At 33.8% G+C, this 18267-nt stretch overlaps 6 protein-coding genes across 6 annotated transcripts; all 6 read right to left on the minus strand.

Moving 5' to 3' along the window:
- Positions 1-1389: 1389 nt before the first annotated feature.
- Positions 1390-2995, minus strand: LOC122604656 (AAA-ATPase At3g50940-like). The gene is made up of 2 exons (XM_043777530.1): positions 1957-2995; positions 1390-1851 (listed from the first exon to the last, which is right to left on the minus strand). Exons 1-2 carry the CDS (start codon positions 2986-2988, stop codon positions 1390-1392), a joined length of 1494 nt encoding a protein of 497 aa, XP_043633465.1. The 5' UTR covers positions 2989-2995.
- A 1155-nt stretch (positions 2996-4150) lies between these two features.
- On the minus strand, positions 4151-6035 carry LOC122605198 (AAA-ATPase At3g50940-like). The gene is made up of 2 exons (XM_043778099.1): positions 4964-6035; positions 4151-4768 (listed from the first exon to the last, which is right to left on the minus strand). The coding sequence occupies exons 1-2, from the start codon at positions 5984-5986 to the stop codon at positions 4319-4321; spliced, it is 1473 nt and encodes a 490-aa protein (XP_043634034.1). The 5' UTR covers positions 5987-6035; the 3' UTR covers positions 4151-4318.
- Positions 6036-10334: 4299 nt separating this feature from the next.
- Positions 10335-11274, minus strand: LOC122604657 (AAA-ATPase At3g50940-like). The gene is made up of 2 exons (XM_043777531.1): positions 11055-11274; positions 10335-10741 (listed from the first exon to the last, which is right to left on the minus strand). The coding sequence occupies exons 1-2, from the start codon at positions 11272-11274 to the stop codon at positions 10335-10337; spliced, it is 627 nt and encodes a 208-aa protein (XP_043633466.1).
- Positions 11275-11370: 96 nt separating this feature from the next.
- Positions 11371-12070, minus strand: LOC122604658 (protein HYPER-SENSITIVITY-RELATED 4-like). Its single transcript, XM_043777532.1, has 2 exons — positions 11662-12070; positions 11371-11612 (listed from the first exon to the last, which is right to left on the minus strand). The coding sequence occupies exons 1-2, from the start codon at positions 12068-12070 to the stop codon at positions 11371-11373; spliced, it is 651 nt and encodes a 216-aa protein (XP_043633467.1).
- Positions 12071-12866: 796 nt separating this feature from the next.
- Positions 12867-13599, minus strand: LOC122604659 (heavy metal-associated isoprenylated plant protein 43-like). Its single transcript, XM_043777533.1, has 2 exons — positions 13515-13599; positions 12867-13219 (listed from the first exon to the last, which is right to left on the minus strand). The coding sequence occupies exons 1-2, from the start codon at positions 13597-13599 to the stop codon at positions 12867-12869; spliced, it is 438 nt and encodes a 145-aa protein (XP_043633468.1).
- A 1563-nt stretch (positions 13600-15162) lies between these two features.
- Positions 15163-17880, minus strand: LOC122604660 (heavy metal-associated isoprenylated plant protein 2-like). The gene is made up of 2 exons (XM_043777534.1): positions 17793-17880; positions 15163-15476 (listed from the first exon to the last, which is right to left on the minus strand). Exons 1-2 carry the CDS (start codon positions 17875-17877, stop codon positions 15163-15165), a joined length of 399 nt encoding a protein of 132 aa, XP_043633469.1. The 5' UTR covers positions 17878-17880.
- Positions 17881-18267: the final 387 nt, after the last annotated feature.

An 18267-nucleotide genomic window follows, 5' to 3' on the forward strand; every position in this document is an offset into this window, starting at 1 on the left:
GACTTATTTTTAAAATAAGAAATAGGTTTGACCAGTTACATTTTACCCAAGGGACTTTGGTCATAGTGGTATGTGTAGTGAAGTATAACTAGTATAAGGTTGTACGTTTTAAAGTCTCATGGTGTAAATATTATGGATTGGTAATATTTACAAAAATATATATAAAAAATTAAACGAACTTGTAATTTAGTATTTTCAAAAGAAGAATTTTTTTAATGTATATTTTTAATTTACCGATAAAATAATTTATACTTTTTAAAATGTGAATATAAATTCTTATGTGAATTGAATTACCATCATTAATAGAAAGATAGATTGAAAAATAGATAAGTTTTAGATTTTTTTTTATATGTTTTTAATAATTTATTTATTATTATTTATGAGAAGCTAAAAAATATTAATCATAATAGTAAATATCAAAATTGAAAGTTAATTGTTTTTTAGTATATGAAAAGAAAAAAAAAAGATGACTGAGCATGGCCACTTGATATTTCAAACAAAAGTTAGTTTGCGAACAATGGGACGTAAATAATGAATCTGGAATGACAAGACCCGCTGATACATTTCCACACAAATGTGAACACCCGGCAATTTCAAGGTGTCATTTAATAAGGTTTAATCAAGGAGACCCTTGGCTATATATAACAAGGAACGAAAGCCATCATCTACGAGTTCTGCAACTTTCTTAATCACTCCACGTTCACGATAATTCCGTATTTCAAGATGTCGTTTGCAGACATGTCCCTTGATAGTTAAATTCGAGGGATTACAGAAGCAGAGGACTCTGTTTCTTCGGATAGCTTGTTGTAATTGCTCTGTTTCATGGCTAGCACCATTGTTGTTTAATCTATGGGTGGATGGTTTAAAGGTTTGTAATGACGCTAGATAATTTTGAATAATTAGCGTAAATCTTTTAACAAAAGAAGGAAAAACTTAAGAAAAAAATATATCTTGATCGCAAATCAATTTTTTGTTACTTTCTTATTTTGTATTTATTCTTTAAAAATCATTTATTTTTATTTTTTTTAGATGATCTGGTGACAAAATTTTGGTTCGACCCTTACTAAAGTAAATATGTTGAAATCGTCGGTAAAAAACGGTCATAATACTAGTTAGACCATGTACTTATTTTTTCTAACTAATTAACCAGAACATGTTCATGTTAATCACTTATCATATAAATGATTAGTTAATTACCAAGACTTGCATGTACTCTAGATTTTATCACTTATCATAAAAACTTGCCCTTAACTTGAAGTCTTAAATCAATCTATTCTACTAGTAGTATTTTATGAATACATAGTTAATTATTACAATGGAAAAGAAGAGTTGCATCTATATGAAAATACAAATTGTTTCTTCATTTGAACACCCACAACTCGATCTTAATTAGCTGGTCGATATCGAAATTGTTTTTTTATTTTCCTCTTGTTGATTCTTATCATTCATATTTGCTGCCAAATCTATGACTTCCTTTGTCTTTCCTTTGGTCTGGTCTTTATCCTTCTTCTTAGACTTAATAAACTCAACGAGGCCACCAAGAGCGATATCAGGGTCGTCGTCCTTGAGTAGTTGCTCCGCCACTTCAGCCGGTGTAACCTCCACATTACGGATAAATTCCTCGATTTCTTCAAGTAATTTGTGTTGGGTGATACCAAGATAGTTGGAGACCAAAAGACGGAATCCACAAGGGGTACAATAAGACATATGAATGTGAACATCCATACGACCAGGACGTATAAGTGCAGGGTCAAGTTTTTCCTTATGATTCGTAGTGAATATGATGATTCTTTCGTCACCACAACTTGACCATAACCCATCAATAAAATTGAGAAAACCCGACAAGGTTACCTGGATGATTTAAACCATTTATAATTATATTAGTTATAAAAGCCCTCTAATTAATTATACTATACCATAAGTAAATAAACAATGAGTATTTCTTTGGAAATATACGTGTTGATTCGATTTAGTCGAGTTCTCCGTAGTAGAATTCATTTTTTTCTTAAGATCCCCTCGCGCAATCAAGCGATCATGCAACTCCACGGAGCAATCTATGTCCTCTACTACCAAAATGGAGCGGTTAGCCGTGGCCATCAACAACATTCGTAACTCCGTGTTAGACTTGACATCAGTCAACTCCAAGTCATATATATCAAAATTCAAGTAATTGGCCATCGCCGCGATCAAGCTTGATTTCCCTGTCCCAGGGGGACCGTACAACAAGTAACCTCTCTTCCACGCCTTTCCGACTTTTTTATAATACTCTCTTCTCTCCACAAACCTATCCAAATCCTTCATCACCATCTCTTTCATATCGGCATCCATAGCCAGAGTCTCAAACGTCGCCGGATGGTCTAGATTCACGGACATCCACTTGCACCGTGAGTACGATCTTCCATCAAACATGAATAGCTTCACAACTTTCCTCTCGTGGTTACGTTCTTCAGCGTGTTTAAGTATAAAAGGTAAGTACTCATTCAACACCATATCTTTGTGTTTTTGGTGAAAGGTGAGTTCCAAAGATCGAATATCTGATTGTACAGACTGAACTGTGCCCTCGTCGTTGTAACATTTTCTCTCAGGACACTTTTTAGAATTCATTAACCAAGTAAATGTGACTTCATTGTATACATCAATGAACTCCTCATTGACTTCCATAGCGACCCCAATGTTTTTTTCATTAGAACTTTTGGTAACTTTCAAACGGTGTATATCGGTTGACATTCTAGATGAAATGTAAAGCTCGGCGGCTTTATAAATTGGGTTGGTTTGGAGATCAACGGATTCATGGATGACCATGGTCAAGTGTGTGGAGAATTTGTTGATGAATTTTCGGACGCTGAGATACATGTAGTTTTGGAATTCAGGAGGCAGATAGTCACGGGCAACGCTACGGATCACCATTGCCGCTGTCGCGACCGAGCCAATGGTTGAAACTATTGTTTTGAAGGTGGGAATTTTGGACTTGGTTTTAGAGAGTGACATTTTTGCAACTAAGGTATATTATGAATTGAAGAAATTAAGTTTGGTTTGTATAAATGGCATATGGCCGGGGTACTTATATGTGCATATATGCCATGTATAAACACTTCTAGTTCATGTTATATGTGTGCTTGATTAATCGAATATATGTACCGACGAACCATACCCAAATTATTATTCAAAGTTGTTGAAATAAGTACACTCATATAATTGGGTAAGAGGGTAACTATTGTTGTACCCCGGTTAGTACACACATACAATATGCATGTATTTCTCTTATATCTCCCTTGTTTTTTTCTATATAGTTAATGGATCGATCGGGGCTAAAGAAAACCACAAACCTTTTCAAAATAAAACAAATGTTAAAAAAATCAAGTTGCTACGTGTTCGTTTTCTTTTTTTTAAGGACAATACTACAAGGACATAATCATGTTTATATTTACTTTAAAAAATGACAAAAAATAAAATGTTATAAAAAATCCAAAAAGCAAATGAAAAACAAAACAGATTACAAAAGGAATTGTTGAAAAGAATAGAGTATAATGAAAGCAAAAAGGTTTTGAAGAAAAAATGTTAAAATAACTAAAAGTTACAAAACGAATATAAAAGGAAAAAGAAAATGTTAAAAAACCCTCCAAAATAAATTAAAATAAATCCTCAAAATTCAAAACAAAACAAAGAATGCAACTAAATGAAGTTTTAACTAAGCTAGCTTTCTAATAATTTTAGTTTTTATTCAATTCATCCACCTTGCATTTTGGAAGCGCCACTGGATAGGGGCGTCACATACGTACACTTGTGTTATGCCGATGCAAGGCAATTCGATGTACTGCACTATTAGGTATAGATGTTGGCTAGAGAAGAGTAGGTCTCGGAAGTCGGAATGCCAAACTTGTTTGAAAATTGAACAAATAAACAAAACTATAAATATATGAATTGTAGTCTAATTAATCAATAGACAACCCGCATGCCTGATTCAATAGTGACTTAGAATGGGACAAAACAGTCAGATTACCCTTCAATTTATATTCACTGGATTGGACAAAATATCTTTCCGATAATTATTTTGTTTTTGACAATTAATTAGCTAGGTTCTCATATTCGAGTTTGTCATATCCATTGTCCCTACAAACACGACTTAGCTTAATTAACTTGTGTCCAATAGTCAAAAATAGTTGTTATGGTGGATCATAAAGTTGAATTTGACATCTTAACTTCGCAATATCTTGCTCATTCAACTTAACTATCAATTTTAAGCATACATATAATTTATAACATCATATATAGCGTATGAACAATTGAACAAAAACATTTGACTTATAGTTCGTTAAGACTAATCGGTCTCGGAATGTTCAGTTTCTCCATTATTCTCAATTGCAGTCAACTCTCCTTCCTCCTTAATATTCGCCGCCATGGCCTCTGCCTCTTCATTCTCCTTCCTTTTCACATCAAAGAACTTGATAAGTCCATCCAAAACGATATCCGGGTCATCGTGCTTTAATAGTTGCTCTGCCACTTCAGCCGGGGTAACATTTATCTTGAGTAGCATATCCTCGATTTGGTTAATAAGACTATGTTGGGTGATACCAAGATAGTTGGAGATCAAAAGACGGAATCCACAAGGGGTACAATAAGACATATGGATGTGAACATCCATGCGACCAGGACGAATAAGTGCAGGGTCGAGTTTGTCCTTGTGATTCGTCGTGAATATGATGATTCTTTCGTCACCACAACTTGACCATAACCCATCAATGAAATTGAGAAAGCCCGACAAGGTTACCTGCATGATTCAAACTACTTGTATAAGTCACAAAAACTCCGTAAATTTTATATAATATAAATAAATAAATACAAGTGTTATAAATAAATTAAGTGATATATATAATTAAACAAATAATACTAATAATGGAAAAATATGCATGACTTCGGTTTAATACTATAATTACTCGAGTTCTCCTTAGAATTAGTCACTTACATTTTTATCTTCCTTTTTCTTTTCCTTTTCTTTGGCTCGCCCAGCCTCTACGGCTACGCGATCATGCAACTCCACGGAGCAATCTATGTCCTCCACTACCAAAATAGATCGATTACCGGTGGCTATCAACAACGTCCGCAACTCCGAGTTAGACTTGACATCAGTCAACTCCAAGTCATATATGTCAAAGTTCAAGTAATTGGCCATAGCCGCGATCAAGCTTGATTTCCCAGTCCCAGGCGGACCGTACAACAAGTAGCCTCTCTTCCACGCCTTTCCGACTTTCCTATAATGCTCTCTCCTCTCCAAAAACCTATCCAAATCCTTCATCACCATCTCTTTCGTATCGACATCCATAGCCAGAGTCTCAAATGTCGCCGGATGGTCTAGATTCACGGACTTCCATGCAAGAGGCCTCGAGTACCTCACGGTAGTATTGACCGTGAACAACTTAACATTCTTTTGTTCTAGCTTCTTCATCTCCGCGTCTTTCATAATAAACGGCAAGTAGTCGTTAATCACCATGTCTTTGTGGTCACGATGAAACGTGAGCTCCAAAAATCGTTCATCAGATCGAGAAGAACTACTCGAGTCATCGTGATTATAATAATGCCTAGTTGGCGTTTTCTTAGCTACGGCCGACCAATAGAATTTGACTCCGTTGTAAACATCGGTGAACTCCTCGTTGATTTCCATTGTAACCGAGATGTTTTTCTGGTTGCGGTTTTTCATGATTTTCACACGATGGATATCTGAAGACATTTTGGCAGCAATATAGAGTTGCGTAGCGTTGTAGATTTCGTTGTCATGAAACTCGTCGGATTCGTAGATGACCATGGTCAAGTGTGTGGAAAATCTGTAGATGAATTTGCGAAAGCCGAGATAAATATAGTCTTGGAATTCAGGGGGCAAGTAATCACGGGCAAAGCTGCGAACCACCATTGCGGTGGCTGCAACGGATGCTACGGTCGAAATGATGTTTTTCGTTGTTGGAAATTTGGATTTAGTTGAACGTGATGACATCTTTTTATTTTTTTGCAAATACAATTTTGAGGTTCAAATGATAGTGAGTGAATTGGTTTAATTTCATTGAATTAGATTTCATGAATTTATTTATATATATATAGGTGTCAAGTAAATGGGTTAGGTGAAATCAACGGATGTAGTTAATGTTGTTATTTGGTGACGAAAAAACGTTGTTTACGTAGAATTGAAGAAGAATATTTGCAATTTCCATTTGTTTTCCTTAGACATTAATTTAAAAGGGATACCAGTCAACCACGCATCATGTCTTTCCTCGATCAGTTTGTATATTTGGGATACACATATTACATATATGTTGTTGTTACAATAGTTTGGTAAAATAAGTATTAGTCTTCTTAGTGACGTCATATTTATCAAAATGGACAAACACTTACACATATATACTTTGTCATTATTATTTGTCTCTCTAGCTACGTACGTGTTAAGTTGAGGAGAGGCGTACGTATGCTAGCTAGCTAGTTGAAATTATTTGTCATACAAAAGGTGTTACATAGTAATATAAATGTGGGATATTATGCGAAGTCCTTAATAATGTGAAGGATCCGAGATGGTTATAAAACTTATAACACGTACACTACTGTGATACAACCTTCTACGAACTGTTTGTATCACAATTTCATTAATATATCTATCTTTGTTTACAGTTTCATTGTTTATTTGTTACAAAACCATGACCGATGGCAGAGCACGTATAGCTAAGGGCGACGTCTGTTTGTATCGTAACTAATCTCCATCACTGATCATCATTATTACCGATCACCTCATATATATCACCGATCACACATCGATCTCAAGTTTATTAATACCACTAAGTCACGTCTGCTCGATAATCACATGGTATAAAATAAGATTCATAATTACACGTGTTTAAACCTAATATTTACACAAAATTATATTTGTTTACAAGTACATACTAATGAAATGACTCATAACTGTTTCTGTAAATTTTTGGTTTGTTAAGATATTTTATTTAGTATTGAAAAATAAATAAAAGCTTTGGTAATGATAAAAACAAATGATTCCAAAATCAAACATCATTCATGGCTCCACAAATTTGAGTCGCACTAATCCACTTGACTATATATAGAAAAAAAACTACGACTTCTTTTTCGAAATTACTAGGAAATTTTAATTGTTATCATACGAGTATCAAACATACATAACATATAGCAAGTTCAAAAGTTAAGTAAATCTATTAATAACCATTCTCCACTTGCCGGTTATCAATCTTTTTCGACAAATATCAAAAAGGGTTTCATTCAAGTATCTTCATGATAGGGCTACAATGTAACTAATAGTCCTTTCTATTGTGCTTAAAGGATCTACTACTTTTTCCTTATTTTTCTGTTTATGTTTTCTATTATATCCCCCTTGGTTTTAATTCTCAATCTTGGTCAAAACAGAGAAACAGGTATATTTTGCCAAACATTTACGATCGAGTATATGATATTGCCATAATGAATACAGTACAATCATAAACCTTTGCAACTTTAACTGCGCATAATTTTACAATGACAAATGGATGTATACTTTGTCAAAGGCTAGGCGGAGCCATGTTGAAACCAAGGTCTCCATGGCCCGCCCAAAAGTTCATTAAAGTATTTCCATTATATGACAAATTGTTGCCCAAAGCCCATTACAGTATTTACATTATATTATAAAGTTGTAAACTATGTAATTACAGATATAACAACATTTATAAAGAGGTATTATTTAAGTTTTAGAGTTGATTCATTAGTCATAACTCAACTTTTATATTATATAGCATATTCATTCATTAGACCATGCGGTGTGAGGCTTTTCCCCACCGCGTTCCACACCCAAAACGTGGTCCAAACGCCATCCACATTGCCCCTCGATCGCGTTCCAACTAGTCAAAAGGGGATAACCGGACCAAAACAAACGCCTACAAATTGCAATTGTTTTTTGAGCTTTCCTCTTCCCCATGCTACCAACGGCTCCTTTGACTAACTTTTTGCTATTTTGTTTTTTGTTTTTTGTTTTATTTAAACCATTAATCCTCTTTTTTTGCTATATAAACCCACCCTTTTCACCATTTTCTTTTACACTATAAGCCATATATCATCAAAAAAAAACACACACTTTATTCTTTATATTTCCATGGATCTCAACAATCCGTTGTCGTCAAGCGAGAGTTTGACCGATAGCTCATCCGGTAGTTCGAGTGGTTCATCCGAGCTAGACGCGGCCATTTCGAAGGCGGCCATCTTGGCCGTGAATGCTATGTTCGACGCCGTTCGCGGCGATGATGATGATGAGGATGACGATGATGACGATGAAGTTGTAAGACCGCGGTTTAAGAGACGGGTTACTATTGTGCGTATGCGTCAAGAAGACGAAGCTCGACTCATGCGTAACTATTTTGTTGACGAACCGATTTACAATGCAAAAATGTTTAGGAGGCGCTATCGTATGAGTAAGCGGTTATTTCTCCAAATATGTGATGATTTAGTAGCCGAGTATCCATTTTTCCAACAAAGATACGATGGGTCGGGGAAGCTTGGTTTCTCAACCAAGTTAAAGTGTACATCGGCGCTCCGTCAATTGGCATATGGCACTAGTGTTGACGCATTTGACGAGAACTTTGGCATATCATAAAGGACCTCACGTGATACACTAGAACACTTTTGTACCGGTAGAATTCTTTTACTCAAAACGTTTTATACTTTATATATAGTTTTTAGGTAGTTTAAATTAATATATACTTTATAACGTAGTTATAGTTTATATATAGTTTTTAGGTAGTTAAAATTAATATATACTTTATAATGTAGTTATATTTTATATATAATTTTTAGGTAGTTTAAATTAATATATACTTTATAATGTAGTTATAGTTTATATATAGTTTTTAGGTAGTTAAAATTAATATATACTTTATAACATAGTTATAGTTTATAACGTAGTTGTAATTGTATATATATATAGGCATAAGGGAACTATACGGTAGTACTTACCTACGTAGACCGACTTGGAGTGATCTCCAACGGATTTAAGAGGTCCATGAACAACGCCATGGTTTCCCGGGCATGATTGGTAGCATTGATTGCATGCATTGGACCTGGGATATGTGTCCTAACGCATGGCATGGCTCTCATACTTGAGGTGATATTGGGAAACCATCGTTGATGCTTCAGGCAGTTGCGTCTTATGATTTGTGGATTTGGAACACATATTTTGGGATGCAGGGGTCCAACAACGACATTAACGTTTTTGAAGCCTCGCTTGTTCTTGAGGAGCTTATATCTGGTTTGGCTCCTACAGGTTAGTTTTAAAGTACATTTTTTAAATTCGTTCTTTTGTTTATATTAAGTGTATAATTTGTTAATTTAATACTATTCTCTACTTTATATAATTTGTTCATTTATTATTATTTTGTAGCTTCATTTTATGCAAATGGCAACTTTTACAAGTCCGGATACTATTTGGGAGATGGCATCTACCCGGAGTATGCAATTTTCGTCAAGACTTTTACCGATCCAATTGACAACAAAAGAAAGTTGTTTAAGAAGAAATAGGAATCGGCAAGAAAGGATATTGAAAGAGCGTTTGGTGTATTGAAGAAGAGGTGGAAGGTTATTAGTAATCCTTCACGATATTGGGACAAGGATAAGATGCAATCCGTGATCTACACTTGTATCATCCTACATAACATGATTTTACAGGACGAGGACAAAGCTTTCTGTCAAGACTACGACCCGGAAGACCCTTCTTTGGACCCGGAGTACTGGACACAAGAAACTCCCATGGAGAAACGGATCGAGAACACACATGCGATCAAAAGTAGAGAAACCCACAACATGCTCATGGCGGATTTGGTGGATCAAGTATGGACGACCCGTTCGCGACAAGATGAACCCGTGCCCGACTTCAATGAATACGTTAGCGATGATGACGCTTAGTCTTTTTATATTTATGTAACGGGACTTAATTTTTATTTTATTTGTATGAACTTTTTTATGTGTTTAATATGTAGTTTTCATAAATAATAATAATAATAATAATAATAATAATAATAATAATAATAATTACTTAATTATTATATGATGACACATAGCAAAAGACCCCCACTAACTTAAGATGCCTCACACCCCTAGTTTTGGAGAATGCCTACTATGGTGACATGGAGCCATGTGGCCAAAGACCCCTCACCCATGAAATGCCTCATACCATTTAGTCTTAGCTATCAATCTTAAGAATACTTATAATTAATAACATCATAATGCATAAACAAAAACATTGATTATTATTGATTAACATTAAACGGTCTCGAAATGTTCAATTACTTCATTATTCTCAATTGCAGTCAACTCTTCTTTTTCCTTGATCTTCGGCCTGCCATGGCCTCTGCCTCTTCCTGCTTTGCCTTCCTTTTCACATCAAAAAACTTGATAAGTCCATCCAAAACAATATCCGGGTCATCGTGCTTTAGTAGTTGCTCTGCTATTTCAGCCGGGGTAACATTAATCTTGAGCAGCAAATCCTCGATTTCTTTAAATAATTTGTGTTGGGTGATACCAAGATAGTTGGAGACCAAAAGACGGAATCCACAAGGGGTACAATAAGACATATGGATGTGAACATCCATACGACCAGGACGTATAAGTGCAGGGTCGAGTTTGTCCTTATGATTCGTCGTGAATACGATGATTCTTTCGTCACCACAACTTGACCATAACCCATCAATGAAATTGAGAAAGCCCGACAAAGTTACTTGATTCAAACCATTTGTATTAGTTATAATAAAAGCCTTATCTTAATTTTAATATATACTAAAGGGCAATTGACCTAACCTCAATTGACCAATCACAATTCTCAATTTCGTAAAATTAATTAAATCAACATATGTCTAAATTAATTTATACTTTTTGATTTTTCATCACCAATTTACACTTTAACCCTAAATTAAAATGTTATATAATATAAACAAATATTATTAAGGTCAAAGTTGAAAGCAAAATTTTGACAAGTAAAAATTAGACATTTAACATGAGACGGAAATTTTATAATAAAAGCGTTCACTTACTTTTTTTTTCGTCCTCTGTGTTTATAATCTTTTGCTTGTCTTTGTCTTTTGCATCAGACTTTACTGCCAACCGATTCTTCAACTTCACCGAGCAATCTATGTCCTCCACTACCAAAATCGAGCGATTAGCCGTGGCCATCAACAACCTTCGCAGATCCGAGTTAGACTGAACATCAGTCAACTCCAAGTCATATATGTCAAAATGCAAGTAATTTGCCATCGCCGCAATCAAGCTTGATTTCCCTGTCCCAGGCGGGCCGTACAACAAGTAGCCTCTTTTCCACGCCTTTCCGACTTTCCTATAATGCTCTCTCCTCTACACAAACCTATCCAAATCCTTCATCACCATCTCTTTCGTATCGGAATCCATAGCCAGAGTCTCAAATGTCGCCGGATGGTCTAGATTCACGGCCATCCATGCCCACTTTGAACTTTGAGTATGGGCCGTCATCAACTTGATGTTCTTCTGTTGTAGCTTCCTCATCTCTGCGTCTTTCATAATAAACGGCAAGTATTCGTGAACCACCATATCTTTGTGGTCACGATGAAACGTGAGCTCTAAATTAATATCGTTTTTCATGTCGGTAATAGTCATCGTGGTGTTTACGTGGCATGTTCTTAGCTAGTTTAGACCAATGGAATTTGACTCCGTTGTAAACATCAGTGAACTCCTCGTTGATGTCCATCGTAACCACGATGTATTTCTGTCTACGGTTTTTGATGACTTTTACACGATGGATCTCTTCAGACATCTTAGCAGCAATATAGAGTTCCGCTGCGTTGTAGATTTCGTTGTCATAAGACGAATTGGATTTGTAGATGACCATAGTGAAGGTTGTAGAAAATCCTTGGGCAAATTTACAAAAACGAAGATACATATAGTCTTGGAATTCCTGGGGCAAGTGATCACGGGCTATTTTGCGAACCGCCACTGCAGTGGCTGCAACCGATGCTACCACGGAGATGATTTTTGTGGCTGTCGGGATTTTGGATTTAATTGATGAACGTAAAGACATCTTTTTTTCTTATGTCATATGATGATGATGATGATCGAGGTTTAATTAACTAATCATCGATGGTGATCGAGTTGGTTTTCATATATGAATAATATTTATATAAAGGTATTATGACATTACTAATTTAGGCATTATAGTAACATTGCTAATTTCATGAATTTAGCTTCTTATTTTTAGAAACTTGACATTCAAAAAATGTATGTTTCCATGTTTATAAGAAATTTAATAATTTATACATCATCATAATACGGAAAGTGATGATTATTATTATGAAAATATTAAAGTTTAAGTAATGTTTATTTTTAGAAATAATTGAGGTACAAGGCTCGTCCACTTGTTAATTTTGCCAATGGTAAACATTCAATAAGCCCAATGCCCGAATGTCATACAGAAAGGATTTAGCAGCGCAACTTGTTGTCCATCTGCTTTCTATTTCAATGTAAAATGATGCATCGTTAATGGTTCAAACCATGCCCAAATCCAAAACAATATATCCCTATAAATCTATAATGATCAACAGAACCGACCTTTCTATCTTTGTGGTTGGTCAAAATACAGAGCCTAAACTAGTCTTTTGGGCCTTAATTAGTCACAAATGCAGGATTTATTTGCATTTGGATTTCAAATGGGTGCTTGATAGCTTTAGTGATGGATATGGTCATATAGCTAATCCTCATTCGACCGATTTTGAGTTGCGTCTCAACCGGTATACGTTAGTATGAAATACACGATACTAAAATGATGAACTAATATCTGATTTAAGACACTCACAGGAACTTCAGAATTCATACGAATTTTACATAATGGTACAAGTAGAATCACGCTCCTCCCACTGATTCATAGGAGCCATAGTCATTTGTTGACAAATAACGCAATCATATGGCTTGTGGGTATCATAAGGATGAATATGTACTTTCTCTTCGGGTTTCTTTACTTCAGGTTTCTTTTCTGCGGGTTTTTTCTCTACTGGCTTCTTCTCTTCGGGCTTCTTTTCCTCTGGCTTCTTTGGAGGAGCAGGTGGAGGTCCGATTGTTATAACTTCGACAAATTTCCCAGCCTTCTTTGTTTGTAATATTATCTCATAAGGATCTGCATCTCCGGTTACTGTTAACGTTCCTTTAGATACATCGAGTTCAACTTTATCAACGCCTACAATTATTTTGAATCTGTTCACATTAGCCCGTTGATAACAATAATAAACAGTTACAGTAACAAGTACCTAATATAATGATCAACTTATGAAAACTTCTTTTCGATAAACAAAAAGTTTCTTTAAGTTTCTTGAGTGATATTTCGGGGTTTTATAGATTGTAAGTTGTAAAATGCAATGATGTAATGATCTCTTTCCCATTGCATCATAGTATATGATTCAAGGTCTATATAAAACTAGACACGAGGCAACGAGGGTCTTTTTTGCGTCTACGTACGCAAGTATGAAAATTACCTTTGAGTCCGGACACTGATCTGAGGATCTTCTTCTTGCTTTTTTCGCCAGATAGTTGCACCTTCAAAACCGTCCTTTGCACCATATGGGCTTTCAAAACACAGAGACACCCAAATTGTTTGTATTTGTCTCTCAACATATATAACTAAAAAGTATGATCAGACAAAAAAGAGATAGTCATTGGTTTATTCGCCATCCCCTCTCAATATTTCCAAACTCAACCATATCAATTTGTCATGTTGTCTAATATACTAGATCCACAAAAAAACTTCTCATATTAATTACTATAATTCACTCTATCTTGTTGATTTTGGCCGGCACAATGTAATAAAGAGTTTTGGTTCGGCTTGAACTCATATTACAGACTAACAGCTTCGTAACTATGCTCAAGCTAAAGCTTGGTATTTGTTTCATCGTTTGGGTATTCTTATCATACGCTTGTTCATTTATTTACGAAACTGTAAAGTGAACTTAAATTATAGCCTCATTTTTTGGTCTCAATCAAAACTAGAGCATCAGGATATACTTTTATATCTAGAAAAGCGCGCACATATTTACAATATGTTCACCCGAGACTAGAAGACGTAACCTATTTGTTGATAAATCATCATATCTCACGTACCATTTTGATAAGAGAATCAAAATCAAAGTTAGAGTACTTATAACTGGCTAGCAACAAGCTAAAAAGAATGTCAATGAGCTATTGGCTAGTGGTGTAAAGGGAAGGTAAGAAGCTTTACCGCTCTAGAGGTCTCGGATTTAAATTCCGGACATTGAAGTTTAATTACTAATTACTATAACAACTATTATTTGCCTTAAAGTAAAATTAAAATACATAAAAAAAAATATAAAAAATATAAAAAAATAGTTGAATCATCCATACAATCAATCAATCATCCAGATGATTTAAACAGAGGATTGGGCCCAACCTAACCAAGGCCCATGTAACTTCAACCACTATGTTAAATCGATTCGCACCAAACAACGGGGAATCTAACTCAAAACCTACACGCTATTTTAACAAATTTTGACCAACATCAGTAGATGAAATTTGACGTTAACTGTTCTTTTTATTATTATTATTATTATTCAGACGTGTTGGAGGCAATTTTAACTAGCGATTTGTTGTATCTCTAACCTCCTTCTCATATAAAATTCTTTGAGATGAAAAATCCAAGACTCGAACCGAAACCTTAGAAAAAACTCACTTACGGGACCCACATAGTGGATTTAGAATACCCTTGGCCAACCCACCTAAGTGTAGTTGGTATCATCTACCTATTTCATTGTTTTAATTTGAGCTTTGGTATCTCCTCAAAAATAACTGTAATGGTATAGACATTGATAATTTTTTCGACATGTTTTTTTATTTTTATTTTGAAAATGATAGAATTACCAAAAAAATAATATATGTAATTGACGGTTATTTTTGTTTATTAAGTCAAAAAAGAAACATGAAATTTAACTGATTAATTAAGTTTTTAACTATTAAGTGTATTAAGTAAAAAAGAAACAGGGCCTAATATGATTATTTCAATGTTTCGTCTCGTGTTTCTTAACATTTGATTATATCAATGCACCGTAAACTAACAAACATACATCTTTTGTAATGGCAACGATACAATTCACAATGTTTATGAAATTTTTTTCACATAATAGAACAAGCAGTATAACACGGGTCCTCCTTCATATGAACCACAGCCACTTGTGGACAAGCAACACAAGTCTTTGGCATGGGGATACAGGACGGAACAAAAACTATGTCGGGTTTCTTATCTTCTGATGGTTTCTTGGTATCAGGTTTCTTTTCTTCCGGATTCTTTACGGACGGAGGAGGACCAATTGTCACGACTTCGATGCATTTTATGATTTTTCTTGCTTGTATAATAACACAGTAAGGATCTGCATCTCCTGTTACTGTTAATGTTTCTTTCGCTGGATCAATTTCAATCTTATCTATGCCTAAAATCAGTTCAATTATAAAATTAAAAAAAAAAAGTTTTAAATGACATTAATGCTTTATTGCATCTTAAACTAGCTAATCTTGATAACAGTAAACAAAAATAACAAATTGAGTTAACATAACTATTGATATTTTTTAGAGATTATAATCTAATTATAACATTTATTTTATAACTTTAAAAGATCTAATTAGCAAAGGCAATATTTCTCTACATATTCAGTTTAGTTTAAATCTGGAATAGTTAAAGTTTACGATTAATAACAACTAGTAGTAATTACTATAAGATTTAACTACATGTATTTTTTTTTTTTGGAGTATACGATTATATCAAAATAACATGCTTGATCTTAAGTTTCAATATATCTGGGCCGTCTCTTGAATTTTATGGGCCTGGAACTTTATAAGCCTTATACAGTATTACTTGAATAATTGAATGAATTCTGGAAAGGGAAAGAGCATCTATGATGGTAGTTGTAATTTGTAAATGAGGTTTGTAAACTAGGATGTTTTTTAAAAAAAATAAAAAATGATAATGACAGTTTTAAGAGTTGTCATTGATAGTTTATCATATGAATAAAAATAGTACTTTAAACAATAAAAATAACTCTCTGCATGACAATATACAAATTTTAATATACCCAAATAATAATACTGATGGCCCTAAGGATTCTAATTAACAAAACTCTTTAAAAAAATTGAGTCAAAGTGAAAAACCTATTCATGCATAAATGGTTTGAAAGGGATCAAAATCTTGAACTTCTTCAATATTATAATACTCGTAGTATTTATTAATTTTTTTTTTTAACTATATGTATGTAATGTCAAATTTATATATCTTCGCGTGACTTGGATTCAGAAATGATTAAAACATATCACAGTCACACTTATACTTCCCAGTCAAAAACCTCGGTCTTTTCCGCTACATAAACAAGAAAAGCCACCTCCATTCATCTAGGACAATAATAGAACATTAGAAAAGAATCTTGCAAAAAAAGAAAAAGAGAAAAAAAAAAAAAAAGAAAAAAAAAGACTTCAAAATAATGGAAAAAATATATTAGTTAACCTTACACACGTAGACAACCATGATTATATAATTTTTTTTCATTGACCTACACCTAACTCTAATTAGTTTCATCTCCATCACCATTCATACTAATTAAATCCTTCAAAATGCACACAATTTCATTCATCACCGAGAATACCAAATCAGAACTCAAAACTTCCTAGATAAAAAGTTTACTCACAAAATTAATTAATTGCATATCAAGCCCTTCTGCTTTTCAAAATAAATACTTCAACGCATACACATCTATAACTGTGAAGCTTGCCCGTGAATTCTATCAGATATGGCGCGATAAGCAAACAGCGTGAGCGCCACAACCATGTACGTCATTCTTAAAGCTGGTTCGTGTGATATTGACGGGGCTGTAAATGCGTCATTGGTATGTGGGTTGGGGTTTTTTTTTTCTAGCTGGTTGTTGATTGATCGTGATTGTTACTTGTGTGTATCCAAATTTTTCTACCTAGTTGTTGATGTTGTCTTTTTTGTTATTTGTGGAGTTGTGGTTGATGTGATATTTTTTCTAGTTATTGATGTGATTGTTACTTCGCATTTATCCTATGTTTTTTTTTTTTTACCTTAACTTATATGAACGTCATATCTGTCAATTTATATTGATATCAGGTCAACAAGAGTATAATCAAGTGCATGCAATTAAATAAGAACATAACAAAGTTAAACACACGTTGTAAAATGTATTTAAGTTGATCACATGCAACAAGCTCTGAATTAATTAGCTTTCGTATCTTCATAAATCTTAATTGATCACTCGAATTTCTTTAAGAAAATGCATATCATTAAAAAAAAAAAATTAAAGGGTATAAGAGCAAATTAACCATCATATGTTAAAGAGCATTCCACAAACATTTATACAAAGTATATGTACGTTTTTATACATATAGTTGATATATCCAAAATCATCTTGTAATGTCATTCAACAATCATGGTTCATGATAACTAATCGGTAAAGGAATTGATTAATCAATCTTATAGATCAAACTAATGATCAACCTAATAACATGATGATGACATTTAACATAATTAAAGAAAGAAATTTGAAGAGAGAATGAGTGGATTACAGCTGTTAAATGATATATACATTAGGTTAATTATTAGGTTAATTTTTTAGGTTAGATATATCATTACTAGTTTAATTAAGTACTGAGTACCATTCAATATATATCAAACTTAATTAAATAAATCTGTACGTAACAGTAATAATGTTTTTAAATTGGAAAGATGTAACATTGATTACCTTGAAGACCAGTAATGGATGTAAGAATCCTCTTCTTGCATTTCTGGCATGACAATTTCACTTTTAGTACCGTCTTTTGCACCATCTAATTAATTTCCCTTCAACGTATATGTGTGTGGATTATATATGGTGTGTATCCATATATATAAACATAGAATATATATAGAGTCGGCATGCACATAATTAACATACTATTAATTAGGTTGTTCATCATTCACTCTCAATGTTTTTCAAACACAATTTCATCCATTTGTCATCTAGTCTAATTCTCAAATTATATAAAAATGGGGTAGTTTATATCCTACACAAACATTCATTGTTTATTTATTGTCATAGATAAAATAGCCAAACTTAAGATGAGTGAGATGTTGTGAACACAAAGTATTGGAATACTTAAATAGGGCGAGTGGATTATTATGTCATATTGTCATGAATCATAGTATAATTTTTGGTATTTGTAATTTTATTTAATTGG

Source organism: Erigeron canadensis, chromosome 6 (genome assembly GCF_010389155.1).
Source record: "Erigeron canadensis isolate Cc75 chromosome 6, C_canadensis_v1, whole genome shotgun sequence".
NCBI classification, from domain to species: Eukaryota; Viridiplantae; Streptophyta; class Magnoliopsida; order Asterales; family Asteraceae; genus Erigeron; species Erigeron canadensis.

Excerpts from the sequence above, each read along its gene's own strand:
- LOC122604660 (XM_043777534.1), bottom strand. The coding sequence starts at position 17,877 with ATGGTGCAAAAGACGGTACTAAAAGTGAAATTGTCATGCCAGAAATGC. Across the intron at positions 15,477-17,792 it reads ATCCATTACTGGTCTTCAAG|GCATAGATAAGATTGAAATT; the intron begins GTAATCAATGTT and ends AACTGATTTTAG.
- LOC122605198 (XM_043778099.1), bottom strand. The coding sequence starts at position 5,986 with ATGTCATCACGTTCAACTAAATCCAAATTTCCAACAACGAAAAACATC. Across the intron at positions 4,769-4,963 it reads AGAAAAAGGAAGATAAAAAT|GTAACCTTGTCGGGCTTTCT; the intron begins GTAAGTGACTAA and ends TGAATCATGCAG.
- LOC122604658 (XM_043777532.1), bottom strand. The coding sequence starts at position 12,070 with ATGTCTTTACGTTCATCAATTAAATCCAAAATCCCGACAGCCACAAAA. Across the intron at positions 11,613-11,661 it reads ACTAGCTAAGAACATGCCAC|AGCTCACGTTTCATCGTGAC; the intron begins GTAAACACCACG and ends ATATTAATTTAG.
- LOC122604659 (XM_043777533.1), bottom strand. The coding sequence starts at position 13,599 with ATGGTGCAAAGGACGGTTTTGAAGGTGCAACTATCTGGCGAAAAAAGC. Across the intron at positions 13,220-13,514 it reads ATCAGTGTCCGGACTCAAAG|GCGTTGATAAAGTTGAACTC; the intron begins GTAATTTTCATA and ends AAATAATTGTAG.
- LOC122604657 (XM_043777531.1), bottom strand. The coding sequence starts at position 11,274 with ATGGCAAATTACTTGCATTTTGACATATATGACTTGGAGTTGACTGAT. Across the intron at positions 10,742-11,054 it reads CACAGAGGACGAAAAAAAAA|TAACTTTGTCGGGCTTTCTC; the intron begins GTAAGTGAACGC and ends GTTTGAATCAAG.
- LOC122604656 (XM_043777530.1), bottom strand. The coding sequence starts at position 2,988 with ATGTCACTCTCTAAAACCAAGTCCAAAATTCCCACCTTCAAAACAATA. Across the intron at positions 1,852-1,956 it reads CGACTAAATCGAATCAACAC|GTAACCTTGTCGGGTTTTCT; the intron begins GTATATTTCCAA and ends TAAATCATCCAG.